This window comes from Protomyctophum parallelum (genome assembly GCF_964188405.1).
Source record: "Protomyctophum parallelum genome assembly, chromosome: 16".
In the NCBI taxonomy this organism is placed as follows: Eukaryota; Metazoa; Chordata; class Actinopteri; order Myctophiformes; family Myctophidae; genus Protomyctophum; species Protomyctophum parallelum.
In genome coordinates, this window is record NC_139711.1 from 19,074,878 (window position 1) to 19,099,128 (window position 24,251).

Genomic DNA, 24,251 nt, shown 5'->3' on the forward strand with positions numbered 1-24,251 from the left:
CCTGACTGCGATGCCTCGGACTGCTATTCGGTGTGACGCGCCACACGTCACTCCATTATTGGAATGCTTGCAAAGGTCACTGCAGCTTAATGAAAACCCTCTAATGCCAGATGAAGCAAAGCCCCCCCCCCCCCTAAGTATAGGCAGAGAGAAATGTATATTTATTTGTTCATTAGTAATCATTATGGTCATCACTGGTCAGAGAAAAAAAAATCACACCCGTGTGAACTGAGTGGTGCAACTCCCCTCTCCCCTCCCGCCCCCTCTCTCTCATTAGCAGGCAACAGTGCAGCACTATCTCTCTCTCTGTTTCTGGCACCAACAGCTCCACTTTTGCCCCTACTGGTACTCATAGTCACACACATAGTCACACAGATTAACACGGACATTGCTGTTCCTTGGAGTGGCGTGGCACCACTCAAAAAGACAAAAAATAAATAAAGACTATGGTCCCCATCTTAACTTGCGTCTTGGTGGTTTGTCCACGCCATTTTTACTATCTACAGGGCGCATTACATTGGCGCAATGTGTTAGTGCCATGTGCAACACACCCTGAAATAGTCACAGGTGTGTTCTGGGCATTACATTAATTAAACCAATCAAATTGTTCACTGGCATCAACTTTAAGAACGAGCTGCACACCACATATTTAGGTGGCGGAGACGCACAGATCGCTTTTCTAGCGAAGAAACCAAAGTACTGTTGACACTTGAGCTTACAATCTATGCGAGGAGCCTCAATAATTTGATATAATGATGTCAGGCAGGAGATGCGGGGAACAACTAAATGTCTTTGCTAACCATAACATCACAATGACACAAGAGGTGTCCAAACGCAGTGCATGCATGGCCTTCACTGCTGTCAGAATCACTATAGACTAATGTCTCACGCACAGCAGACATCTGCGATATCTTTACGTCAAGGAAGCAAGCACGACTACAACTCGTTTCGATCTTACCGAGCGTTCTCACCGGGTGCATAGTTACTTTACAATAAATCTCTATCAGAGAATATACCAGCACGGAAAGGTAACAACACTGATGAAAGGCTTGACGCCGCCATGCGTACGTTGTGCCGTCTGATCTGCAGTAATGCCAATTTATATCCGTGACATCTTGACATATCAACTTCATATTCATACACAATTCTCATTCTCAGTTAGGTTCTTATATACCAGTAAGACGCCTTAAAGGCAAGAAGCGACCGCAGGGCTGAGACACTACCGGAATAATGTCACATCGTTGTCAGCACTACAGCGGAGTGGACAGACGGTGAAATCTCTACAGAAGTCCTGATGTCTCTCACTCATCCCCTAGTCCAAAAGCTCCATGCCAATGCCAGTGCGTTCCGTTCTGCCCGTGCGTGCACCCACAAGATCATTTGGTATCTCGACAACACGGGCACAAGACGTTGTGTACGTTGGGGATACGATAGCGAATGTACCTTGCGCTGGGCGCTAAGTGGCACTGCGCCGGGCAGAAGATGTGTATAAAAGTACTTTGCGCTGGGCGCTAAGTGGCACTGCGCCGGGCAGAAGATCATGGGCGGAGCTTGGGGGGGTTCAGGGGGTGCACTGCACCCCCTGAACTTTAATACCTTCTGGCTTCTGACTGTAGTTTGTAATCATCTCTCTTATCATGATATGATGACTCGCTGTACGGCTGTAGTGCATGTGTGTGAGCTGCTGTACTACCTAAATAACTCATTTTTAGGGGTTAGGGCATTGTAAAAACGCTAAAATAATAAAATAAAGGTTAAAAAAATCGCAGGTGTCGTTGGCCAAGCAGTCGCACCCCCCAGCGTCAACTTCAAGCTCCGCCTATGCAGAAGATGTGTATAAAAGTACTTTGCGCTGGGCGCTAAGTGGCACTGCCCCGTCTACGAAAACTACAATGAAAAATGTACCTTTTGTGACTGACAACTAAATGAAAATCGGACAACAAAAAGCTAAAATGTTAGGAAGGGGCTGGAGAAGAGATCCAGTAGAACCAAGTAAGAGTTTATTTGTTTTGGTCATTACAACAAATCAATCAAATCAATACATTTTTTTTTTTTGCAAAAGAAAGTCATTTTCTGTTTGGTTGCGCTCAGGTGTTGCACTGAAAGTTTCAGTGTCAAAATCAACACTGCCATGACGGCGTCGTCTGTGTTCTTTACTCACCTGTGGCACGTCGACATGGGAGCGGCTGACGAGGCAGGACACCTGCTCCACCTTGTGAGGGCTCTTCCGGCTCGTCACTCGAACCCGCAACACACCCTCCTCCTGTTCCTCCTGTTAAGACACAAACTCTTTTGGTTTAGGCCCGACGTCGGAATTAAAAAAATGTCTTCTAAATCCTGACAGTTTTCAGAAAAACCCATGTTTCTATGTCAGTGGTTCTCAAACATTTTCAAGGACCCCCAAATATATATATGTAATTGGCTGCCGACCCCCATCTGAAAATATGTTGTTCAAGGGACCTTCCAAAAGCAAAGATTTCAGTTAAAAACGTTCGCGCTGAAAGAATATATATATTCCAAATTTGTGCCACATTTTCACGATTTTTCAAAAATAGCAGACCTACAAGCTCATAGCGCGGCACCGAGTGCCGCGCTATGAGCTTGTAGATCTGCCATTTTTAAATAGCTAAAGCATAACATAATGCGACACCATAAGGGGTTCTCACCCAGATTGGGTTAAGCTCTATATCCTGATAACAAATCAGTGGCGTGCACAGATAGACACTAGGGGGTGCTAGAGCACCACCCAGCCTTGCCCTCTGGACAGCAATGTACCCTTTTGAAAAAATAATACAAGTTTTTTTTTCTTTTTCTTTTTGTACAGCGTACAGAATGTGGACCATGGTTGATCAATTCTTGATAAAAACAAAGCTTCTAATATATTATTTATGCCACAAAATCTATAAATCTCACACCCATTTAGGCCTGACGTCATTTCTGTATCAGTAGTGCTCAATATTTCATTTCAAATTATATGTAATATGCCTCCGTCCCATCTGAAAATATGTTGTTCCAGGGACCTCCCCAGAAGCAAAGATTTTAGTTAAAATGTTCACTCTGTAATAATATATATTCAAAGATTTGAGGCACATTTTCACGATATTTCTAAAATAGCAGACCTACAAGTTATGAGCTTGTAGATTTGCTATTTTTCAAGAGCTAAAGTATAACATAATGCTTTAAAACACCAAAAGGGGTTCCCGCTCAAAATGGGTTAAGGCAACCGGCCGGTTCCACGAGTTGCACAAGGTGCCCTTTTTTCCCTTGAGCACCTGCCCCTCTAAATGTCTGTGCACACCACTGAATAAAATATAAAGATTTACATTTACACTTAAAATATATGTTCGTGAATGGAAATGGAAGCTTCCGTTCCCGGATTTCGGGAGGTGTAGTTCCAGAGTCTATATAGCATTCAGAGATTGTGTTCAGTAACAAGGGTCTCCACATCTTTCCAGCTCTTTAGCAAAAGAAAAAATTTACAGGGGGATCACCAATGTCATCCAATCAGGAAAGCCTGAGCTTCAAATTTATTTTTTGAATAGGCACCTTTTTTATCCCACGATTTTGTAACCCATTTTCACCCCTGTGTCAATTATTGAATGTGATCCTGGGTTCTACACACCCTCCGCCAACCTAGTCCCCATATATAGGGGACATGGGGAGAGCAACGGACTTGAATTCATGCTTCCTTCATGTCTGAGTGTCCAAGTTGCTCCTTTAAACCTGACAGGGGGAGTTTCTCTGGTTGGAAGTAGCGCGTGGAAGGAACACGTTATTCCAACCAGTTCCTTTCCCCTCCATCAGGCGCCCCGGCTGGCCAGGGGAGGCAGTTTAGAGACCAGGATTACTGTATGTTTTTTGTGAGGGTACCTACCCTAGGGGACACGGGGAGAACATGCAAACTTCACACAGAAAGGCCCTTTCGGGTATGGACACTGATGACGCGGAGGAGGAGACACGCCGCCAGCACTCACAGCGTCCCGAGCTGGAATCGAACCCAGGACCTTCTAGCTGTGAGGCGACAGCACTACCAACTGTGCCACCGTGCCCCTCTGAGCTTCAATTTGATTCTAATTTTGTTCCCTCACTTAAAATTTCACTCGTTTATCCCATTATCCTAAAATGTATGTTTTTGAGAGATTGGTAGGTGTCTGCTACTGAACAAACATTCTAGCAATTATTACTATTTAGCTGACGCTCTTAGCCCAGAGAGACTTACAGTAAGCAAGGAAAACACGAGATAATGCACGAAATGGAGAGAAATAGTCATCTAGGACCATAGGAAAATCAAGAACAGAGCATCAGCCTAATATCTAAAGAATCAATAATCTGTACATTGAAACTACTGTATACACACTATAGGATGCCAGGCCAACAATGACCTGCCCATCTGTCTATCTAACTATCTAAATTGCATTTTAGCCTTTGAGTCTGCAAGGTCATCGAGGCTAGGGCCCTAGAGCTAATTAACACTCATTTTAACAACACAATCACTACAGCACCTTTAAATTAATATGCTGTGAGTGTGACAGAATGGCTTCAGACCCAAACAAACCGTGCCGCCGTGACATCAGACAAAATAATGGTGTTGAGTGGGATCGGCATGCAACGTAGGTGTGAGGGCAAGAAGCATGATAAGCTACTGTATGGTTGTGATAAGCTACAGTATGGTTGTGATAGGTGAGGGCAAGAAGCATGATAAGCTACTGTATGGTTGTGATAAGCTACAGTATGGTTGTGATAGGTGTGAGGGCAAGAAGCATGATAAGCTACTGTATGGTTGTGATAGGTGTGAGGGCAAGAAGCATGATAAGCTACTGTATGGCTCCAAAACTGTGGAATGCACTTCCCATTGCAGTCAGAACTGCAGCATCACTCCCAATCTTCCGCCGTGGCCTGAAAACCCACCTTTTCAGACTCCATCATGGCCCATAGCACTTACCCTAACCCCTTGGATGGCATTTCTGTTGGCTTGGATGGCATTTGACACAGACTTATAGCATGTTATGTAGACAGCACTATAATTGTATTGTATATAGTCATAGCACGCCATAGTACATATGTATAGCATAGTAGTGAATATGTAAAGTTTATTATGTATAGTGTATGTATAGTTTCATCATATAGATATTCCACTGTTACCTTCTTAGCTTACGCATGTCTCATGATAAATGCTTTTATGTGATGTATTCCCATGCTTTTGTTCTTGCTTAAATGTAAGTCGCTCTGGATTAAGAGCGTCTGCTAAATGCCTAAATTGTAAATTGTAAATTGTTGTGATAAGCTACAGTATGGTTGTGATAGGTGAGGGCAAGAAGCATGATAAGCTACTGTATGGTTGTGATAAGCTACAGTATGGTTGTGATAGGTGAGGGCAAGAAGCATGATAAGCTACTGTATGGTTGTGATAAGCTACAGTATGGTTGTGATAGGTGAGGGCAAGAAGCATGATAAGCTACTGTATGGTTGTGATAAGCTACAGTATGGTTGTGATAGGTGAGGGCAAGAAGCATGATAAGCTACTGTATGGTTGTGATAAGCTACAGTATGGTTGTGATAGGTGAGGGCAAGAAGCATGATAAGCTACTGTATGGTTGTGATAAGCTACAGTATGGTTGTGATAGGTGAGGGCAAGAAGCATGATAAGCTACTGTATGGTTGTGATAAGCTACAGTATGGTTGTGATAGGTGAGGGCAAGAAGCATGATAAGCTACTGTATGGTTGTGATAAGCTACAGTATGGTTGTGATAGGTGAGGGCAAGAAGCATGATAAGCTACAGTATGGTTGTGATAGGTGTGAGGGCAAGAAGCATGATAAGCTACTGTATGGTTGTGATAAGCTACAGTATGGTTGTGATAAGCTACAGTATGGTTGTGATAAGCTACAGTATGGTTGTGATAGGTGAGGGCAAGAAGCATGATAAGCTACAGTATGGTTGTGATAAGCTACAGTATGGTTGTGATAGGTGAGGGCAAGAAGCATGATAAGCTACAGTATGGTTGTGATAAGCTACAGTATGGTTGTGATAGGTGAGGGCAAGAAGCATGATAAGCTACAGTATGGTTGTGATAGGTGTGAGGGCAAGAAGCATGATAAGCTACAGTATGGTTGTGATAAGCTACAGTATGGTTGTGATAAGCTACAGTATGGTTGTGATAAGCTACAGTATGGTTGTGATAAGCTACAGTATGGTTGTGCGTGACAAAGATATGGCCTGTTTTGGTCATATCGTTAGTTTTGATTAATTGGTCACTAATAGGCTTTTGCAGGATATTTAAGTTGTTATGTCATATTTGCCCTTTGCATTCTTGTTAACAAAGCCTAAACGGCAAAAATAAATGTATTTTTTTAAGTTGAATTAAACTTTGATTCAAAGTAGCCGCGGCCTGGTTAAAGGTTACGTCACCTTACAGTGAGAGAAATAGCCAGCTTCAGCTCAAGTGTGTCACAGAAGTGCATGAGATACGTGCCTACTGTACCTGAGAGCCATGGAGTTGTTTTCCACAGTTTAAAGGAGAATTCCATACTAAAAGGCTTTCTTACCTTTATTTGTAGTTGTTACGTCCCCATCAAAGAGGTCCAGGTGTTATTTTGTGCAAAAGCTCCTTATTGGCTATTTCCCCTACCATAAGCCCTAAATGAATTGCATTGAATTGAATGGGAATTGAATGGGGCTATGGGGTGTTGTGCTAATTCGCTTATTACCATCGCTTTTTTTTGTATATATCCTCTCTTCATAATGTAAATAATAACCCAAGCGGCACACTTTACTACTTATTTCGATGGAAATAAGCAAATTAGCACAACACCCCATAGCCCCATTCAATTCCCATTGAATGCAATGCAATTCATTGAGGGCTTATGGTAGGGGAAATAGCGGAATAAGGAGTTTTTGCACAAAAAAACACCTGGACCTCTTTGGTGGGGACGTAACGACTACAAAGAAAGGTAAGAAAGCCTTTTAGTATTGAATTCTCCTTTAATACCACACAGAGGCCTTTCACGGACAGCAGAGGGCAGCCTTTAGAGCAGCTGGCCTCATCACAGACTCAAAGTTATAGGATTAACAGGGAACAAACAAAAAGCTTCTGGCTGACAAAAGAAAAAGGCCTCAGCGTTCTGTTTTGTTTTCATGACAAGAGTTTTATACCCTCTCCTTTGGTTGCAATACCTTGCAATGGAACTATAAAGAGCTTGCCTCCATCTCAGCTTGAGGAACAGGAGGTGTGTGTGTGTGTGTGTTTATGTCAACACATACTGTGCATTGCAGTACGTAAGCCTAAGTGTGTGCGAGTGCACGCTCGCGCATGCCCGTGTATGTGTGTGTGTTGTGCACACCACCAGGCACCCTGATTGGCCACACCCACACTACTATAGCAGCAGAGCTGGAGGTGAAAAACAGGCTTGGGTCACTGTGGATTCTCTCACACACACGATCATAATCAGATCCTTGTCAAGTGTCAAAGGCGGCCTCTTCACCGCAACTGTGGTTTAGGGCTTATAAGGGATTTGACAGCAGCATGGAGGAGGGGGGGGGTCCAAGTGAGTTTTGCTGTGATGGCTCCGGTCCCAAATGCAAGTGCTGACAGTCAACTGGCACTACCTGGCTGACCTGAATCCCCCCCTCAACTACCTACTCTGTCTATTGGTGCAGGGCAGCTACTGTAGCATTCACATATACTGATTGATTGATTGATTGATTGAATACTTTATTAGTCCGAAATGTAAACAGCACGTAAGAACTTACAGCTAAAAGTATAACACAAAAAAGGTCTTGTTTCCTCTGAGGTCCTGAATATAGAAGGTACTGTGGTGTTGTTGAGGTGCTGTAGCAACTACTGATGAATGCTGATGGTGTAAATACTGTATGTACTGTACATTGCTATCCATTTTCATTTTCTGTGTGTATAAATTGCAAAAAAAATTGCTCTTGTTTTTCTCTCTCTCTCTTACGTTTGTCTCTTCACTATTATTATTATTATTATTATTATTATTATTAATGTATTACCTATGCTGCTACATTGTCTCAAGGAAGCCTTACAAAATAAATCACACCTGTGTGAACTGAGCGGTGCAACTATACATTTATTGTGATAGTTACTGTACTGCACTGTGCTCTGTACTGCATGTACTATGCAAACATCTTGGAGAAATGACAGAGTTACCGTGTGGGGGTCACCGGGGGGGTCTGTGTGGGGGTCACCGGGGGGGTCTGTGTGGGGGGTCCCCGGGGGGTCTGTGTGGGGGTCCCCGGAACATCCAGACCCCCAGGAACGCACCCAGGGCTCGTACTGTAGTGTACTATGTGCCACTTCACTCTGTGCTGTACTCTACTGGCCACTTTAGGTGTTGCAGCTGTCGGTGCTCGGACACGCACGCACGCACGCACGCACGCAGAGATGCACTAAAACTAACACACATACTGTATAACATTTACAATGAATGTAGAGTTCTGTCTGTTAAGTGTTGAAAAATGCATTATGACTACATAGGCTCTACTACAACTAGTTATTATAATTACAGTACAGTCAGGACACAGCCAAACATGACATCCGGACGATGACAAACTGAGCCATGAGCCATTATTGGCTCATGGCTTATCATCCCTTCTTCTATAAAGTAGCCATGCTTTACTCTCACCTGCTACTCTGCACCAAATCGGGGAATTTGCAGACTCATTTAATTTCCATCCCATCTTCGACTCAGGTGACAGCATGACTTGAATACTGATGAGGACCTCACTGGGCATCCATTAAGTAGCACTCTCTCTCTCTCTCTCTCTCTCTCTCTCTCTCTCTCTCTCTCTTTCTCTGTTTCTATAGCTCTATCCCTACCTCGATCTGCCTCTTGCTTTCCATTGCGACTATACCGCCTCCTATAAGCCATGGCTGTGCCCCATGGGCCGTCACAAGCAGCTGTGGGCCGTGGGCAGGGAGGGGGGAAGGATCACGAGCCACACGGCCCTGAATTAGTAGCTATAGCCAGGGGTGGATCACAGAAACGCTGGGAGGGGGACTCAGGGCCACAAGGGGGAAAAGATCCAACCACGCTCTCAGTGTACTGTATGGCAGCGGTGGAACAAGTACTCAAAGGTTTTACTTACAAAAGGTATGGTGGTAAGTGATTTTCTTTGGTTAAAATAAGGGTTCAAGGGATTGTGACTTTTTTTTTTTTCTGAGCTCAATTGCACCCACAAAACCTGAACTTTTAACATTCAGTATAGATTTTCTGTGGTCTGGTGTTTTCTGGCTCAAACAAGTGCTCCGATTTTCCTGCTGTTTGTGAGCCAGCAAATCCCATGTATGTCAATAGGATTTGCCAGCAGATGTCACTGTTTTGCCTGTTTTCATTGCAGCTCAGAGAGTCAACAGAGAGTCAACTCGGCGTCAGGCGCATTGAACAGAGAGTCAACTCGGCGTCAGGCGTATTGAACAGAGAGTCAACGCGGCGTCAGGCACATTGAACAGAGAGTCAACTCGGCGTCAGGCGCATTGAACAGAGAGTCAACTCGGCGTCAGGCGCATTGAAAAGAGAGTCAACTCGGCGTCAGGCGCATTGAACAGAGAGTCAACTCGGCGTCAGGCATATTGAACAGAGAGTCAACTCGGCGTCAGGCGCATTGAAAAGAGAGTCAACTCGGCGTCAGGCGCATTGAACAGAGAGTCAACTCGGCGTCAGGCACATTGAACAGAGAGTCAACTCGGCGTCAGGCGCATTGAACAGAGAGTCAACTCGGCATCAGGCGCATTGAACAGAGAGTCAACTCGGCGTCAGGCGCATTGAACAGAGTCAACTCGGCGTCAGGCGCAATGAACAGAGAGTCAACTCGGCGTCAGGCGCATTGAACAGAGAGTCAACTCGGCGTCAGGCGCATTGAACAGAGAGTCAACTCGGCGAAAGGCGCATTGCGCTTTGAAAATATCAACTGATTAAGCCAATGCCTGAGAGGTGACAACTGACAAACTGGCATCATTTGCTGTAAGCACTTCCTGTTTCCTGGCACCCCACAATCACAAAATAGATTGTTCATCTTTCGTCCTGATGAGCTCCACACAATCTTCATCCAGCTTTACATGGGAGCACAATCTTATGCATTAAAAGGCTCCACTCATTCTGGTAAATGACAGCTCCCCTATTATTACAGTAACTTATGCATCATGTGTAGCAGAGTGGCTCATTATAGTCTCTGCCGGATGCCTATAATATCTCCCCCAGCCAAGGGGGGATCCCCCTTTAGGCTAGTGGTGGATAAGATGTTGGTTTTGCACACGGGAGACCAGGGTTTAAATCCCAGACGTCACACATGTATAATTGAGATGCCCATAAATAACACTTTTCTGACTTAACCGATAAATAATTGACTGTAAAACACATAGCCATTATGTGATTGCCCGAGTGAGGAGTTAAGGGTTAAGAGTTAAGAGTTTGCCCAGGCGGTGGCGTAACCGTCTGGGCACCCGACTGGTAATCCAGTCGCAGTGTGCCGCGGGTTCGACTCCCGAGCCCGACACGGCCTTTACTGCATGTCATCCCCCATCTCTCTCCCGTTTCCTGTCAGCCTACTGTCTGTCCCTTCAAAAACCAATAAAAGGCGTAAGCCGAAAAAAGATATCTTAAAAAAAAAAAGAGTTAAGAGTTTTTTTCTTTTTCTAAATTAACATGTCAGGCCTTTTTTATCGAATGCCCAAGATTGATTTATTATGTCCCATTATATATATATTTTTTTTATATATTTTTTATCCCACGATTTTGTAACCCATTTTTCACCCCTGTGTCAATCATCTAATGTGATCCTGGGCTCTACACACCCTCCACCAACCTAGTCCCCATATATGGGGGACAAGGGGAGAGCAACGGACTTGAACTCATGCTTCCTTCATGCCTGAGTGTCCAAGTTGCTCCTTTACACCTGACAGGGGGAGTTTCCCTGGTTGGACGTAGCGTGTGGAAGGAACACGTTATTCCAACCAGTTCCTTTCCCTCCATCAGGTGCCCCGGCTGGCCAGGGGGAGGCAGTTTAGTGACCAGGATTACTGCATGTTTTTTGTGAGGGTACCTACCCTAGGGGACACGGGGAGAACATGCAAACTCCACACAGAAAGGCCCTTTCGCCAACCCCGCCTTCGGGTATGGGAACTGATGACGCGGAGGAGTAAACACACTGCCAGCGCCCACAGCGTCCCGAGCAGGAATCAAACCCAGGACCTTCTAGCTGTGAGGCGACCAACTGTGCCACCGTGCCCCCTATGTCCCATTATATTAAAAACATCCTTTCACTTAAAGCACACATCTCAATTTAGTTAAGATATTGAAGATATTGCTTTTCTAATCCTGGTGCTAAAACCAAGCCAGAGAGAACATTCACATTCACTTAATGGGCTCAGCCAGAGATTCATTTCATTAACATTATGGCCAGTTCACACTGCAAGATTTTTGCCCCGATTATGCTGTCACCGACCTATTTTTACACAGTAAATCCCCTGATCTGGGCAAGATGGGGTTTTGTTCGCTCCGTGTGAAAAGTTCCCAGAACTTGTTTGATATTTACGGGAATTGCGACCAGCACTGACCAGCACTGAGAGCAGATCAATGCTATACAGCCAATGAGAGCATGAGGGCACTGAGAGCAGATCCGTGCTACAGCCAATGAGAGCACAGGACAGTGTGTACCTCAAGCCCCCAGTGAAGCTCTCCAACGTTGAGGCGCTCGGCCCTAGTGGTAAGAGTGGGGACTGCAGGCGGACCAGTGGAGTTATGACGAGGAAACCCGTGCATCTGGGCTTTAACATTGAGAGCAGCAACAGCATGTGCACTTAAGCCTCTCCAGCTGATCCAAAATGCCGCAGCTCGCTTGGTCTTCAACCAGACAAAATTCTCACATGTCTCCCCCCTGCTCCGCTCCCTCCACTGGCTCCCGGTCGCTGCCCGCACAGAATACAAAACTCTGATGCTGGCATTCAAGGCAACCAAAGGTATGGCTCCCCCATATCTTGCAAGTATGATTGAACCCTACAAACCCTCCCGCGCACTCAGATCAGCCAACGCAGGGAAGCTGGAAGTACCCTCACTAAAAACGCCGGGACAACGCTCCACACGTCCCAAACTCTTCTCCCTTCTGGCTCCAAAACTGTGGAATGCACTTCCCATTGCAGTCACTCCCAATCTTCCGCCGTAGTCTGAAAACCCACCTTTTTAGACTCCATCATGGCCCATAGCACTTACCCTACCCCCTTAGATAGCATTTCTGTAGACTTAGATAGCATCTGATACAGACTTATAGCATGTTATGTAGACAGCACTATAATTGCATTGTATATAGTCATAGCACGCCATAGTACATATGTATAGCATAGTAGTATATATATATAGTTTATATGTATAGTCTCATAATATAGATATTCCACTGTTACTTTCTTAGCTTACGCATGTTTCATGATAAATGCTTTTATGTGATGTATTCCCATGCTTTTGTTCTTGCTTATTGTAAGTCGCTCTGGATTAAGAGCGTCTGCTAAATGCCTAAATTGTAAATTGTAAATTGTAGAGCTCGTTTGCACTTCTGCAATTTGGACACCAAATGTTGCTGTCCAACTCGAAAAAATGCGGAAGTAGACGGTTCTTCCGGGTGCTTCAAAACGCCACTGAGCAACTGCCACTGGGGGCTCTATGGTGTACCTGCTATTAGCCAGAGGCCAGAGGAATGCTTAAGGAAATTGTTTTGATGTCCTTTACCAAAAACCAGACAAAGTTAATAATCTAATAAAGACACAAGGACCCAAATTAGTAGAAATGTAACCACATATTTGGCTGCGGATCGACTCCCATCGCAAAATAATGTTTGCTTCTCTAGGGACTGTGAGAATCAAAGAAAATAATCTTCATGATTTTTCCAAATCAGTAGATCAAAGCTATGAGCTTGTATATCTGCTATTTCTGAATAGCCAAAGAACAAAGTATAAAATAATGATTTAAAGTGGTTACCTATAGTTATAATGAGTTAAAGAATTGTACTAATCAAAGGTCTAGTTGACGTCATCAGACTAGTCATCAGACTAGTCAAGGCCCCTGGGAGGCTAGCAGGAGTTTAAAAGCAAAGGAAATGTGGCATATAGGAGTGGGAGTGAACCTTGTGTTTCGCTAACCAATAACAGTGCAGATGGGTGTCGCTCCAAATGTGGTCATGTCAGTGTTCTCAGCTGTGTTCTACCCATAGAGTAATAAAAGGATATAGACTGAACCGGAGATTCAGTCTCCATTTTGTGAGAGTACCTACCCTAGGGGACACGGGGAGAATGCCTCCCAGCATTCTTGTGACAAACATAGTTTTATTCTCACTGTATTCACATTTAACATATTTTCTCATCTGTCGATATGAAGCAAAGTGATCCTACTATACCTCCGACGCATTCTGTGCGATGTCCTCTTCCTTCACAACACCAAGTTCCGTGTTTGATTGTAACGTCACCTCGTAACACTCCTGGATATCTGCAAAGGGGGGCCGGGAAATACATCTTTTAATTATTTTTTGTATATTGTACATATAATTAATTACACACACACACACACACGCCTCAAGGACCCCACTTTGAGAACCAATGCATTACAGTATAATATGGATGTTAAACAGAAGACTCCACTCCACTCATCTGTAGTTACAGGACACATATAGACTGCTGTTTCCTCTTCAGCGTTGCCCTGAGGTTCACGTGTGGGGGTGGGACATATCTGCATATAGGAGCGCTGTCTACACTGTTCTTATTCTTAAAAGCCATTATGTTGCTGCTCCACAATGTGACTCAGGAGGCAGTGGCTGATGAGAGGACTTCACTGTCAACAATGAACTGCAGCCATTTAGATCTCTTCCAAGGGCTGAAAGCAATACCAGTGAAAACATCTTGCCTCTTTTTTTATTATGAATAATTGCATGATAAAGACATTTTCAGGGGAAAGATATACAGCTCATCCATTAACTAAAAGCGTAGATGAGGTGCTAGACCAGAATAGAACCGTATGAAACTAGAAAAAGTGCCCCTCGGGGCAGTGTTGATTTCGTCGACTAAAACTGAGACGAAAAATGTTCGACCGTTGACTACCTTTTTCCACTGATGAAAACTAAATGGAAACTAAATAAAACTCAGCTATGATGACTAAAACTAAGACTAAATATATACAATTTTGCCAACAAAGAAATATTAGACTAAAATGGTAGGAAGGGACTATAGTGGACAAGAGATCCAGTATAAGTCATTTTACACTTACTGATCTACAAGATCTACAAGCTTGTAGATCGGCTATTTTCAGTGTAAAAACAGTCTGCATCATGGCCCGTACAAATACCTTTTAGTCGACTAAATCAACTGTAGTTTCAGTCAACTAAAAAAACACTGCGGCACAGGTGGCTCCACCTGACTCCACCAGGATTGGAGCGTTTTTTGGAAAAATTGCCAGTGGCATTTCTTCCTCAGCCTAGTGGGAATAAGCATGCACTGTTTCACCGCAAGCAGATGCTGTGTTCATGATTTGCGGCATTTTGTACAAAACGGGCCACTCCTGAAAACTTTGGAAGCCCATCGTAGCCAATCAGGATGAAATATGAGAAATTGATCACATTGACTATAGAGTGTCGCAGTCCTGCCCCCTTTCATGACGACGAGCGGCCTGGAAAATAATTTCCCATGCATTTTTCCCCATAGACGTTTCAAAAAGTATTTATTTAAAGATCTGTAAGCCTCGGACAAAGCCAACTCGGATCGTGACAAATCATGACAATAAACACAATATTTTGGACGAAACAAATAAATATTACAAACTACAATAGAGGTAGTGTATACCGATTTGCGTGATGTATGGATAAAATGTGTACGAAAAAATTGGTCTCATGGTGGTGCTATAACAGGCCCTTGTGGAAAAATTGGGGTAGAGATTTGTCGTTGGCATCCAGGGAGGAATCGGTTTGGAATCGGCCAGGCCAACGGTGTCGGAGATTAGCTGTACACGGACGGACGGATGGACACACGGACGGACACACGGACGGACGGACACACAGACAGATGGACACACGGGCAGAGTGCTCCCCATGCCTTAGGCTGGTGTCGACAATGAAACAAACAGCAGCCACAGACATTCATCTGAGGCTAATGCAAGCTTTCAATCACGTGACCTTCTTCGGCCACACAAGGATAACATTTGGGCCATATTAGCTCCAAAATGGCCTTTCGGATGACAAGGACATCTATAGACGGCGTCAGAAGCTGTATGGCCCAAGCGAAAATATGCTGTGTCACAAATTCAGCATACGTGCTGCAGCACCTGTGAAGATATCTTTCTTAGATCCTTCTGTACACGGCTGGAAACAAGCCGCTACAGGCAAGGCAGCATCAGACGACTCACAGTGGCCTATAATGACTGCAAGAGGCTTTACTTCTGCTGAGAGCTCCACGAAGCTCCAGTGCAAGCCAGATTTGGCTTGTTTCTGCTCTGCTGTGTGTGCTATGTAATCTCATATGTACAGGTTCACGTTCACGTGTAGGGCATCCAAGTCAGTAAATGACATCCTCACTGTCAAAAAGAAACGGACCCTGACATGGTTTGGTCAGGTGTTTTTCTTTCTCAGACTGTGGAACCATTGGTGCACAACTGCACATGTTTGCACACCTCCCTGGGTCTGAAATAAACATTGAATTGAATTGACAAGTGAATGCAGCAGTACATAAGGGTTCTAGCAGTGTCATCACTTGATAGCCAATGCAGGACACGTGTCCAACATTCCAGTGAGTAGCGAGAGTGATCCCTCCCAAAAAAGGAAACAAATTAGAACCGGGCTGTTTCCTAGCTAGCACCCTGTTTCCATCCTTTCATCCGTTGTTCCATCTCAATGCTTATAGAGAGATTCATTTGCAAAGGGATCAGCAGCTACCTCACAGAACGAAAACCGCTGTTTCCACTGTGCACCTGCCTATAGTGCCTACTGTATTTTATTTGACTGACACACATCAAACACAAAGTAGACAGATACTTCAGTACGTCATGCTGGGCTTCCAAAAGGCGTTTGACACTGTCAATCGTAGCCGAAGGCGATTTGATAACACATCTGTAAACTGGATGGAATCCTATACCTTGAGGGAAGAGAACAAGTGGTTGATGTCAATGGAACCCAATTGTCATTGTCCCCTCAAGAAGACTCTAGTTGGAGCCCTCATTCATTCTGTCAAACTACTACTTCAAAGTGAGTGACACCCACAGCCACAACAAAGCAAACAATAATCTGACACCACCCAAACTTTTTCACTGACGAAAATGAAATTAAAAACAAAGCCATGATGACTAAGGGCGCTTTCACACCCAAAGTTCGCTTAGAAGGTCCGGATCAAGGACCAAGGACCAAATATTTGCATTTTTTTTTTTTTTTTTTTTTTTTAAGATATTTCTTTGCGGCTTACGCCTTTTATTGATTTTTGAAGGGACAGACAGTAGGCTGACAGGAAACGGGAGAGAGATGGGGGGATGACATGCAGTAAAGGCCGTGTCGGGCTCGGGAGTCGAACCCGCGGCACACTGCGACTGGATTACCAGTCAGGTGCCCAGACCGTTACGCCACGGCCTGGGCCGAAATATTTGCATTTTGATTTTGGTCCGTTTGGTGTTCACACTGGACTTTGTAAAGCGTACCAAATATGTAAACAAATGACACGTGGACATGTTAAGCGAACCAAATAGTGAGGGGGAAAAGAACATGAGGGGAAATCACTGTCTACAATTTTTGGGGCAACCTTCAGTCACACAGAGAGAGAAGAGAACAGCAACATGACAGGCAGCAACAACTTGCTATTGCATTCATTCTTATTAATTATTTTATTAGCCAAATAAGAGCAACAGATGAACAGAGGAGCAGGTGTTTGAACAATAATGTGCTTGCTGCTGAATGCTGATGCATACATTCACGGAGACGTATAGCCTACAACAAGGTATCCCCGATAAAAAGGACTTTTCTTCCATGTGTGCACCTTCACCCATGTTATTTCTGCGCATCAAATCGGCGCCGCGGCGGGCATTTCCATGTCATCTTATGGTTTGGTCAGTTGGTTATTGAGCTTCAAGTCAGAACAGCTCCGCTGCAGCTAATTGAGTTGACCTAGTTTTACGTCTTTTGCTATAGTGATGTAATCAATTAATCATTTGGGACCACCTGTGTATAGCTTATTTAACATTGGCTTTTTCTCGATACCTGCGGCCTGCGCGACATGGATGATTTTAAATATTTCTCTGTCTCTGCGTCTCTCCCATATAAATATATGGGTCTCTCCCCCAGTCCCCTCATGTGCGTGCGCGCCCACGCGCCCACACACACACACACACACAAAAAGGAGGGGACACGAGTTGAAAGAGAAACTCGCATGAAGACTCATGCATCGCAGATTCGCATGCTTTGTCATAACTTTGCGTGGCGGCGGCCGGCGCATGCTTAAAATAAACAGATCTACAAGCTTACATCGTGTGCCATACCGTACACCATTCCATGTCGATAACTTGCACATTTTGCGCATGCAGTGAACCTCGTATGCTGCGCTGCGCCTCGACATATACTGTATGCGTCTACTATTAAAATCAGACTGTCAGCTGTCATATGATCCCCGTAAAAAAATACATGCTTTTATAACTATACTTATTAATGCAGCCTCACAACTGCCGACGCCCGACGGCTATTTTACCTATCGTCCTGTATTTGGTCCTCTATAAAGTCCGAATGCATTCACACCAGTAACGAAGCGCACCGTGGTTCGTTTGGAAGCGAACCGAGTCCGGCCTTTTTTAGCGGACCATGGTTCGTTTCTTTGATCCGCACCAGAGTTCGTATGCACGTTCACACCAACCGAACCAAAGGGGTAAGCGGACCATGGTTCGTTTTAAACGAACCAAACATGTCCGGTGTGAAAGCGCCCTTTGACTAAATATATTAACAATTTCAACAAAATGACAAATAAAAACAAGACCAGTAAGGGAGGAATATAGTGGAGAAGAGATCCAGTAGAACTAAAAGACATGTCGTGGCTGGGTTGTGCTCGGGTGTTGCGCTCTGAAATTAGCTAAATCAACTGTAGATTTAGTCGACTAAAATGTATTTTGGCGGGCCTTGATGCTGTCCTAATGACACTTGCTGAAAATAGCCGATCTACAAGCTTGCGTCCCTTCCTAACATTTTAGTCTAGTTTTTATTTGTTGACAAAATCGACAGTATATTTAGTGGGGAAAGGGCCTTTCTGTGTGGAGTTTGCATGTTCTCCCCGTGTCCCCTAGGGTAGGTACCATAGAGTTATATACTCTAAGGTAGGTACCCTCACAAAAACATGCAGTAATCCTGGTCTCTAAACTGCCTCCCCCTGGCCAGCCGGGACGCCTGATGGAGGGGAAAGGAACTGGTTGGAATAACGTGTTCCTTCCACGCGCGCTACGTCCAACCAGGGAAACTCCCCCCTGTCAGGTGTAAAGGAGCAACTTGGACACTCAAGCATGAAGGAAGCATGAGTTAAGTCCGTTGCTCTCCCTAGGTTGGCGGAGGGTGTGTAGAGCCCAGGATCACATCACAGGATGATTCACACAGGGGTGAAAAATGGGTTACAAAATCGTGGGACAAAAAATATAAATTAAAAAGACAGTATTTAGTCATAGTTTTAATCATCATGGCTTAGTTTTTATTTCATTTTTAATGTAATTTTTGTCAGTGAAAAAAGGTAGTTCGTCATAGTGTTAGTCGACGAAATCAACACTGGTTTGATGAGAATGCGGGGGACAATATGTTGCTGATGTCACACGCATGCCCCTCTTTGCTGCACTTTTGACATAAAGAGGTTGCCGTACTAGGCAGTTTATGGTAATAAGAGTGGAACAACTTCCCAAAGTTCAAGACAAGAAACAATAACTGCGAAGAATCCATCTTTTGTGAACTTGATTATAAAAGACCCCAGACTGTTTCACAACAACAACATGCTACTTCAGGGCAAGCGACTCTGCATCCACAAGACCAAAGGGCAGCAGCAGGAGGATCCCTGCCGCCCCCCCCGCTGACTGGAAGCGCTGTGCTGTGTGTGTTAGTGTGATCATTTCCAAAAAGGCACCATGAGAACAAAAGGTGTAAGAATGGGGCACGTGTGACTCATCACAGTGTCCGACTGTGGAGGAGTATAAAGCTGTGTCTGCGTGTGTGTGTGTGTGTGTGCGTGTGTGTGACTGTGTGTGGGCATTAATTTGCTGGCCAGCTGACAAAAGAGCAAACCTCACTTACACACAAGCGCATGGAGTGCACACACATTCACGCAGAAACCACCTTGTATCTACACTATCATTTAAATAAGCATAATCTTCTTCAAATAATTATGGTCCCATTTCAATGAATGACATTTGAAAGCTTTTACATTCTTACAGTGTGACCAGCCCTAGGCACACACATGTCATCATCATACTGGTAACAAAACATGAGCTTTGGAACAAACAATACACAGACTGCAACTAATTCAGTTATTTGTATTGCTCATCTAAATAAGTTGACAAAATGAGAACTCTCTAGAAGAGCTAGAAGTGGCCTAATTGTCTCCACCAGGCCGAAGGTTTGGGGGGAGAGTGGGGGGAGAGTATGTTTTGCACTCCGTCCGTCCGTGTGTCCTTCCGTCCGTCCGTGTGTCCGTCCGTGTGTCCGTGAGCAGCTAATCTCGGCCACCGTTAACCCGGTCGATGCCAAATTTTGCACACACACTCCCTGGATGCCAACGATGAACCTCTGCCCCAAACTTTCCAGAACGGCCTGTTATAGCGCGACCAAGAGGCCGCTTTGTGCAAAACAAGTTTTTGCACAGTACACCTACAGATTTTGTCCAAACATCACGCAAATTGGTACACAGTCTCTCTAGAGCCATTCAACGAAACCGGTCTTTCAGATTTCTCACACTCCATCCTGATTGGTTAAGATTGGCTTCCAAAGTTCACAGGAGTGCTCAGTTTCAAACAAAATGCTGCAAATCATGAAGACATCGCGTGATTTCCGTGAAATTGTGCACCCACATTCCCACTAGGCCGAGGACGAAATGCCACATGAACAATTTCAACTCAGCCTCAAGGTGGCGCTATAACTGGCCGAAAACAGTTTTTACCTCTAACTGCACGGATCTGTGGATAACTTTGTATGCCAACTCCCTAGAGGCCAAGGAAAAACCTTTGCCTGGAATTTTTCACATCTGCTCTTTATAGCGCCACCAGGAGGCCGACATATGTAAAACACATTTTCTATTATTACTCCTTCAGATTTTATCCAAATTTCACGCAAATCGGTACACATGATCTCCATAGTCATGTGATCAAGACAGGTTTGTTTGATTTCTCATATTCCATCCTGATTGGCCACGATTGGCTCCTACAGTTTTCAGGAGTAGCCCGCTTTGTACAATTCGCCACAACTCCTCAACGCAGCGTCCGATTGCGATGAAACTGTGCACGCATATTCCCACTAGGCTGAGGAAGAAATGCCACTTGCTCAGTTTCAAACAAAATGCTGCAAATCATGAACACATCGTGTGATTTCCGTGAAATTGTGCACCCACATTCCCACTAGGCCGAGGACGAAATGCCACATGAACAATTTCAACTCAGCCTCAAGGTGGCGCTATAACTGGCCGAAAACTGTTTTTACCTCTAACTGCACGGATCTGTGGATAACTTTGTATGCCAACTCCCTAGAGGCCAAGGAAAAACCTTTGCCTGGAATTATTCACATCTGCTCATCCTGGTGGAGACCTGTGCCCAGAAGGGCACTTTTTCTAGTTTGTAGTTGGATTTGTGGTCCTGGCCAAGTTATTACAGAGTACCGCTGTCATTAGTTAGTTACATTAAGCCCATTGTTATTTTATAGACAATGCATTTATAGCCTCGAGTGAGAAACACCCCATGATGTATCTTAACACTGCCACTGTGAATGTACCTTGTTATACAGTGTAGTACAGTACTCTTAAACTTAAGACATAATAATGGCACAACACAACCTCCATTGGCCACAATGGAAAACCTAGTATCCACTATCTGCGTAGCCTCGGAGACCCAGACGTTTTATTTCCTGGAAGAAAACTATCCGCGTGAGATTCTCTAAAGCATGAATCAGCATGATGAGCAGTTAGCAACTGTAAAGGAGATCAGCAAGAACTTGTTTACCGCGCTGGAAATAGCTACAGTAAGTACACTGTAAGCTTATTGGCAGAGAACAACAAGCCCAAATGCAAGAGTATACTATTATTATATGTACTGTATATTCTTGGTTATCTCGACATAGGCCTATGTTGAACCTCAAGCATGGCAAGTCCCACAATGACTTGTAGAGATGTTCCGATACCCTTATCGGAAAAGCTGCTGATAATGTGCCTAAAATGCTGATGAAATATCATGATGTGTGATGATAAGTTATGTGGCATTATTGGAATGGCATAGACTGCCATACTCACCGATACCACGTAACTTATCACATGTCATGTTTTTTAATGTTTCAGTTGATGTTGCATGGCGGTTTTATCCTCTTACTGAATTTTGATCTGTGGGTTCTCCAACTATTACATTTCAAGGACCACCATAAGTCTGAGAGTGTACCGGTAAATGGAACCAAATGGACCCGTAGCATGGTCCCATTTGTCCCTGCAGGACCCCACTTTGAGAACCACAGTCCTAGATTTTAATTACACACTGGTATCGGATCGGTACTCGCCGGTATCGACCGATACGCAAGTTTTGAGTATCAGAATAGGGAAAGAAAACATCTGGGCATCTCTAATGATGTGTTTCTAAAACACTATAAACAACAACAATCTATTGAGCCGACAGAAAACAGATTAAGTTCAAGTATGCATTAAGTGGGTTAAACAATAGAGAAAAAAAGGGAAGTTCTAGCATGAGGCACATTTGCAAGATTTGCTCTTTTGTGGCATCTTAGCCACCTTGCATACTATACTATACTGTATAACACAAGTAAAACTTCATTTACATGGTTACTATTCTTAGAATAGCTAACACAATAGAAAAGAGTGCTCACTCAGCGCATGGGTTGCAGAGGTTTTTTGACAGAAATCACAGTCCTGACTGTGAGATTCCATACTTGGAGGTTTTGTATGAATACAAAACCTCCAAGTATGGAATCTCTTTTTTTCCCCATCTCTAACTTAATAAAAAAAGAAAGAAAAGGAAAGGAAAGGGAGGAGGGGGGAGAACTCTATGCACCATTCCAGCCCTCAAAGACCACATCAATTCCAGGCCATTTTAGTTTTTCTTAAATTTTATCCCACGATTTTGTAACCCATTTTTTCACCCAGTGTCAATTATCTACTGTAATCCTGTACACTTCCTCTGCCAACCTGGGGGGGGGGGGGGCAGCGGACTTCCCTCATGCTTCCTTCTATGCATGAGGAGTCCAAGCTGCTTCTTTTCACCTGACAGGGGAGAGTTTCCCCGGCCGGACGTAGCGTGTGGAAGGAACATGTTATTGGCCAGGGGGAGGTATTTTAGAGACCAGAATTACTGCATGTTTTTTGTGAGGGTACTGTACCTACCCTAGGGGACACGGGGAGAACATGAAAACTCCCCCTTCTTTTTGTTTTTAAATCTGAGGCAGAAGTCCCTTTCAGAGGACTTATTTCCACATTGTTATCCGTTATGTCCATTCAGGGACAGTGTCAGAGTTGTGGGTCCTATCCTGAAATGTATCTCTGATGTTCTACAAAAATCACACACGTGTGAACTGAGTGGTGCAATTCCCCCCCCCCCCCCCTCTCTCCCTCTCTCTCTCTCTCTCTCACTCTCTCTCATTAGAGTCACTACCCCTCTCACTGTTTCTGGCGCCCCCTACTGCTATTATTAAGTCACATACTCATGCTCACACAGACAGACACACACACAAACAAACAAACAAGTACAAGGACATTGCAAGCTGGTTGTAGGAGTGGTTTGCACCACTCAAAAAATGTTAACCTCGCCTTAAAACACACTCAACCTATTATTATTCTTTTTTCCACCGACCGATTAGTGGGGCGGTTCTTGTATTCTTGTATTTGTTTTACTGAGAATAAGGTTAGAAACAGGTTTAGGCCGGGTTAGGCATAGTTTTACTGGGGCTAAGTTTAGGAATAGGGTTAGGTTTTGGCACCGTTTTACAGAGGTTACGATTAGAAACAATGTTAGGCTTAACTGTTTAGGCATAGTTTACTGAGATTACGTTTAGGTATACCAGGCAGAGCAGTTACGCCGGCGGTGTACGCCCGAGGCGACTGTGTTTTGAGGCGAGCGTTTTGGTATTCCTACAAATACTTTGTACACAAGTGCGTGTGACCTCCTTTGTTTGCCATGTACCTATCTAATCAAGAGGATTGGAATCATCACTTGATTGCCTGCCTGGCGGGGTGAATCAGACCAAAAAAAAGGAGGAATGTGCCTCTGGTACTTACATGATGCACTTTACATGATGACAGACAAGCAACCCGCGGCTCATTAAAATAAAACGTTCAGGAAAAAGTGGGTCAAAATCAAAGGGTCCTCCTCACCGGGGCAAAACAATTCACCCCCCCCCCCCCCCCCCCCACACTTTGTTGCCTCAATCTTGCTATTGAAAGCTAGGCTAGAACCTAATTGGTTGTGTGTGTGTGTGTGTGTGTGTGTGTGTGTGTGTGTGTGTGTGTGTGTGTGTGTGTGTGTGTGTGTGTGTGTGTGTGACCCCCCCCCCCCCCCCCCCCACCCTGCCTCTCGTGTCATGTTTGTATGTTGGGGGGGGACGGGGGGGGACGACAACAAAGGGATGAGTGCACAGTTAAGGCAACCTTTGTTCCTGACTGTGCAACCATGCAGACACACAATCTAGTCGTCAGCTCGCCAACTTCCCACACAACATGGAACACTTCCCACACTTCCCATAGTGGTGCTTCAAAGTCAGTGCCATCTCTTTCACATGTGTGTGTGTGTGTGTGTGTGTGTGTGTGTGTGTGTAAAGTATGGCTCAGGGTGACTCCATGGCTCTCCTGAAGTTACAAAATCAATCACCAGAAGTATTTACTATTTATACATGCTTGTGGAGATGTTCAAAGAGAACATCGTAAAATGGCTTCTGCCCCCCCCCCCCCCCCCCCCCCCCCCATATAATAAAACTCTGTACAAGACGAACACATTAAAACTGGGAAAGCGTCTGTGTAACTTTAGAAGTTTGCGTTGGCTATTAAAAAATAGCAGATATACAAG

The 24,251-nt window shown here is 44.4% G+C and overlaps 1 protein-coding gene across 2 annotated transcripts in view; it reads right to left on the reverse strand.

The window, feature by feature from the left end:
• dlg3 (discs, large homolog 3) overlaps positions 1-24,251 on the reverse strand; it is a 165,456-nt gene that overhangs the window by 135,423 nt on the left and 5,782 nt on the right. For both annotated transcript variants that reach the window (XM_083786477.1, XM_083786475.1), the window contains exons 3-4: positions 13,399-13,487; positions 2,162-2,272 (exon numbers count right to left, since the gene is read on the reverse strand). In XM_083786477.1, the coding sequence (XP_083642603.1) occupies positions 2,162-2,272; positions 13,399-13,487 (200 nt within the window). The remainder of the gene's footprint in view (positions 1-2,161; positions 2,273-13,398; positions 13,488-24,251) is intronic.